Source organism: Cyrtonyx montezumae, unplaced genomic scaffold, assembly GCF_038088225.1.
Source record: "Cyrtonyx montezumae isolate F1298 unplaced genomic scaffold, pur_monq_1.0 scaffold_31, whole genome shotgun sequence".
Taxonomy (NCBI): Eukaryota; Metazoa; Chordata; class Aves; order Galliformes; family Odontophoridae; genus Cyrtonyx; species Cyrtonyx montezumae.
Genome location: NW_027072036.1, coordinates 5,792,175 through 5,798,103, shown reverse-complemented (window position 1 = coordinate 5,798,103; position 5,929 = coordinate 5,792,175). Strand labels below are relative to the sequence as shown.

The window sequence follows — 5,929 nt, the reverse complement described above, 5'->3', positions numbered from 1 at the left end:
GCAGTGTTGTCATGTACATCCATTTTGAAATTAGTCAGAAGTTTCCTAGGTACCACGTGAATCAGGACTGTGAAGTGTTCACCTTCACAAACATGAGTCATATGGGAAGAAAACAAGGTGAAGACACTCCCAAGGCTTGGTGCTTAGCGGAGGAACACAGTCTGGACTCAGTCAGACACTCTGGACTGACATGCTGTAATTGTTACACAAGAGGGCAGAGTGAAAGACCACAGAGATGGAAGGCACTGTTCACATTACTCTATGGTTAAGGACAGCTAATCACATCCTAGAATAACTCCAGTATAAACATCTAGGTTTTACAGCCATGTGAGTGACACCCCCATGCACACATACAGTGTTATTCATTATTGGGACCACATCCTTGTTACTCAGGCTACAAAGTATTACTCTGTGTAAACAAAATCACTAAATTGTGCATCATGATTCAATATATATACATTCAGAATAAAAAAAAATTAATACAGAAAAGCATTTACATTGGTACTGCAGAGTCGTTCTGTACATCTAATAGACATGTGAATTCCATCCAAAGTGTGGCATTTCTTTTTTGGATTTTTAGTGTCAAGATTAGCTACCCAAAGACAACAGTGGTCTTTAGAGAACAACAGAAAGGTTACTAGAAAGGCTTTATCTAAATCTTTGATTTCACAGTTCAGTTTGGAAGGGACTTCTGGAGGTCACCTTGTCCAAATCCTGCTCAAGCACAGTTAACTAGAGCAAGTTGCTAGGACTATGTTACACTAATAATGAGGGTTTCTGTTTAAGCCAGAGAGTAGGATGTGTACATGAGGTGTCCTTGAAGAAAGAAAAAATTACACTTGCTGGTACTTGGATAGGCTGTAGTAATAAGGAATTTCCCAAAGTCATGAGAAACAAGCTATGTGTTGACCTCCTGCTAACTATTGCTGCTAGGAGGGAGAGAAAAGATCTGTTTATGTACATATGAGTAAAGAAATACTATTCTTCAGTCAAACTGTCCCTGTGGTAGGATTCTGAAAACACAAACAAAATAGATGACAGTATGTATAAAAGAAATGTCTTCTTGAAACCATGATAAGGTTGATTAATCAGAATTAGAGCACAAGTTTTATCAGCCCAGAGCCTTGTTTGCTGGCTGCTAATAAAAACCAGAAGAGAAATGGGCTTAAACATAAACATTTCCTCCGCTTCAGGCATCTGGCTCTTTGTCTGCATTTTCTTTAAAATTACATACTAAAAATAACTGTGAATTTGTAGGAAAAAGTTCAGCATTGTTTTTTTTCTGTTTAAATAAAAGAATTACTGATTGGTATGGAGTAATAAAAGTTAACTTAGGAAGGTCAGCAACCCCTGGGACATGGGCTCTATTTGAATTAAGCAATATAATCGCAAGATTCATAATCTAGTGAATGTCTTCCAAAATCAACAATCGTTCTTACACAGACAGCAAGGGGTATCATTCACTCTCTCTTAGTGAGGAATTCTTGATGCAATTGGCAAGAAGAAAAATAATGCATTGCATTTATTTCTTTAATTTCAGTCTCCAAGTAATGTTTCCTATTTAATTTTACCTTTAATGTTCTATGTGGACAGTGGCTATTGGAAAAAAACAAACAAACAAAAAAACCCACCGTACACTTAATTCAGATTTAGATACACTTCACTGACATCTACTGGATGAAATCATAACTGACTGCTCCACTCCAACATGATTTTCCCTTTCATCAAGAAATTGGAGTACCACAATTTTGGAAGAAGCACTTGTGGCTCTATTCCCACCATTTCTTTCCAAGTGATCACAGGATATGTAGTATATGCTGTCCTATCATAGGATAGTAATGATCTCACATCTATTGTAAATTATGCTATTTTATCTGGAAAAATCATAGAAAACACATTAAAAGTAGAAGTTGAGCACAAAAATAAATCTAATTAATCAGTGCAATGCTGTACAACTATTATGAATAATTATCTGGGTTCGGTGACCCTTCAACAAACAGAACATCCCAAAAGAGTCGGTCAAGGTAGGAGTCTGTAGAAAGCAGAATGAACGAGAGGTTATGATCATTGAGAAAAAATCAAAGATTAACAAGTGTTACTTCACTGTTAATAATTAGCTGATCATCTCTCAGTCTGGGGATGGCCTTATCCTTTCCATAAATAGCATCTGAATGACCAGCGAGAGCTCTCACTGTCCTGCTAGCATCACTTCCCTCACACTGCACCTTATCATCCATAATGGCATTCAGCGGAACCTGGCAGGTCTACGCTCAAGAGAACTATGAGGAATTTCTGAAAGCTCTTGGTAAGTGCTTAGCCACTTCTAAAATAATTTGTTCAGTTCGCAACACACGCTTTGCGTGACATCTTTGGTTGAAGTATTTCTATGTTGTTTTTTTCTTTTGTTTGTGTGATAAACTACTCCCTGTAGATAAGTCCATTATGTATGATCTGAAGAAGAAAAGAAACTAAGACAAGTCCCTCATAAAAGAAGAGGCATATCAAGAAATGACTTACTATGGTTAACACACATTTAACTATAACCAATTTGATAATGGCTTACAGATTTTCAACACTCTTTATTAGAACGGGCACTTTCTATAGCACTGCTGATTAATGTATGTGACAGCTGCTTGCTAATCGGTAAAGAATCAACTGGGTTTTGATTTCATAGGTACCGACATACAGAAAAATGCATTTACCCTCTTGACAATCGTGGCAAAACATTCACATTTGAGTTTTTAAAACATGATAGATTTTCAATAGAATTAAAACTCAGTTATAGTTGAAAAGCCTAGTCCTGCAGTATGATGCTTACACCAACCCCTCACTGCTAGAGATGGTACTTTCAAGTCATGCTAAAGACACACCAATAAAGTATTTAAAGGTCATTATAGTACCTAAATCCACACAGACTAGATGGAACAGAACACTATGTCCATAAAGAAGTGAGGACCCCAAAACAGCGTTTGCCTTTTACCTTGGAGATCGTTTTCTGTAATTGGTTCTTACATTTTGTGCCTTGATTTGCTATTTCATATAAATACACAAATTCATAATAGAAAATGTCCTTTTTTGTCTTTCTTCACAGCACTGCCAGAAGACCTTATCAAAGTTGCTCGAGATATTAAGCCCATTGTTGAAATACAACAAAAGGGAGATGACTTCGTTGTGACATCAAAAACACCCAAGCAGACTGTGACTAACTCCTTTACGCTTGGAAAAGAGGCTGAAATTACTACAATGGACGGCAGAAAGCTAAAGGTAACATATTTCAGGAACAGGTGCATCTCTCACCCTCACACTTTCTGTGTATGAATGAAACTTGCTTTTACCGTTTTCTTTAGCAAAAATAAATAAATAAATAGGGCACATGCATAGATTTTGAAAGCATAAATGATTCTTTTTAAACTCCTGTGTTTATTTCCTATCTATGCTGGAAGTCAGTTCCTCTCTATCTCATAAGTGAATTTCAAAATCTCCAGTGTTTTATGTTTCTAACCTGCTTCCACAGTGTACTGTGCACTTGGCAAATGGGAAGCTCGTGTGCAAATCAGAAAAATTCTCACATGAGCAAGAAGTTAAAGGAAATGAAATGGTAGAGGTAAGTGCTGGGAAATAATGGTTTATTAAATGCTGAAGGAAAATACATTCTGTGTTGATCAGCTCTTAGTGTAAGGTCAATATGTTCAAAAAATACTAGTCCCCAAATTACTACATTACTTGCAGAACTCTTTCAACAGATGCTAAAATCTAAAGACTCAGAATTTTAGTATTTCAGACTAACCACAGTTAGTGGAAAGCACTACCAGTATCCTTCATTTTTCTGTTATCAAAACTGAGTGCTCTAGATGACTCTCTTTTAAACAGTGCTCATATATTTAATGCATCTTTCTCAACAATTTTTTTATTAATTATTATCCTGGGGACAGTTCTAAGCACTGAAGTGTGAATGGCTTTAGCTGATGAGTATTACATAGAAAGAGTCCTTATAAATTCCTGTAGAAGTCTGTTTGCACCCTTAGTTCTATGCACGGTAATGGTTCCAAAATGAGTAATGACTGAGCCAAACTTGAAAATCTGCAATACATTTGTTCCACCTACAATTCTTCAAAGTCCTTTAGTTAGTTCTGGATTATCTCTTAACAACAAAGAGCTATTCTCTACAGAGTTTTAAGCTCACCAGAATTCAAAGAAGTGTCCACTTGGATAAAGACTACTACCAGAAAGACAGCTAACTGCATCAAAGTTATATGTTCTGACGTGAAACTTCCTAAGATGAATTTGAGTATCTCAAGCTACTTTTCCAAGCAAAACATTATGCAAAAGAACTCACTACTATTTGGGATGACGTATTTCTATTATGGGAAGTACATCTTTATACCCCTTAAAACAGAGAGATAAAATGCAGCTGATAATGGCAGTTATATTTAGATTATCCTTCTTCAGAACTATTTCTGTGAAAGAAAGAAATAAAGAAAGAGAGATAGAGAGAGGGAGAGAGAGAGAGAGAAAGGAACCAAAAACATTCTTTGGTTCAAACATTTATACATATCTATAGGTAGGCATTGTAATTTCTGTAACTAAACTCTGTAGAATATTCTTCTGCAATGATCTGGATTTATGAATTAATTACAGGAACTCCTAATGACTTAGCTATTAATAGACATCCTGAAGTCCAAATGAAAAACAAGTTGTGTGCATTTGTCATCTACAGATTATGACTTTTGGTGGAGTTACACTTACCAGAAGAAGCAAGAGAGTTTAAAGACAGACCACTTCTTTGTGACATCTTTACATACATAAAATAAAGTGCACTTTCCATCAGGTGTATCTATCTTTGCTATTGCTATATAGTACAGAAAATGATGATGATTTCTACTATCCTAATACATACAAATCATTTTCTCTTAACATAAGATTCTATTTCCTACAAGTACACTCACAGATCCCTTCTATACCCAGAATGACTGAGGTCTCCCTTAGACAACCAAAGCTGGACATAGCTGAAAAATGCTGATTAACCACAGTAATCATTGAGAAGGAACAGAAGCTGATATAAATGTTCCTCAGTTCGTTACCAAGTTAATGAACATATTCAGCGTTAATCCCTTTTTATAGTAAAGTGCAGTGTTCTACTAAAAACTCTTTTCTCTTTATGATATTCAGCAAGGAACAAAGACACTTGTTTAGCGGATCTGCACTAGGTCTGTAATGAGAATCAAAGCACCAAAGTTGCTGTATTTAAAAGTCATTACAATGTAATAATAGAAATGCCTGCTCTTCAACTGATGTGCAAAATGTGTGATTAGACAAAAATGAAGCACTACAGAAGCAAAGGGAATTAAGTATTCTTCTAGCTCACAACATACTCCCGATACGTGCTTGTCACAGCTTGCTTGCAAAGCTCGAGGATAACTACACTGCGTGCAGATTCTGCATCACTATCTTGTCTAGGCTGAAGTACAAAAAGCACAGGACCCGTGCATCTAACCACTTTTCTGTTCATTTGCTCATTAGATCCTACTATTATATCAGCATTCCTATTTCATACTTATTTAAGGCAGCACAAATTTACAAGACCCTGGTCTTGGGTATAAGGCCTCCATGAGACATATGGCTGGACTGATAATGCCATTTAAAACCTACACATGGACCTTTTATAACAACTGAGTGATGACTCCAGATCTTACAGCGCCAGGAGGAGGTCGGTTTGGGAGAGGTGCAACACGGCATACCCAATCTGGGACGTGTATTCTCATTCTTGTGTCACGCACCCCCACGTATCTCCGGTCTCTCACGCTCTCCTCGCTCGATGTTCGTTTACGACCCGTGTACAAACGCAGCCCGTGTAACACACCGACACACCGAGCCCGGGGCTACAGCGAGAGAGGCAGGGGCTGTTCCTGCGTCTGTGGATCGGAAAGCT

General features: G+C 37.2%; 1 protein-coding gene across 1 annotated transcript; it reads left to right on the top strand.

The window, feature by feature from the left end:
- The first annotated feature begins 2,174 nt into the window (after positions 1-2,174).
- Positions 2,175-4,827, top strand: LOC136053726 (fatty acid-binding protein, liver). Its single transcript, XM_065744610.1, has 4 exons — positions 2,175-2,305; positions 3,092-3,264; positions 3,515-3,604; positions 4,718-4,827. The coding sequence occupies exons 1-4, from the start codon at positions 2,239-2,241 to the stop codon at positions 4,766-4,768; spliced, it is 381 nt and encodes a 126-aa protein (XP_065600682.1). The 5' UTR covers positions 2,175-2,238; the 3' UTR covers positions 4,769-4,827.
- Positions 4,828-5,929: the final 1,102 nt, after the last annotated feature.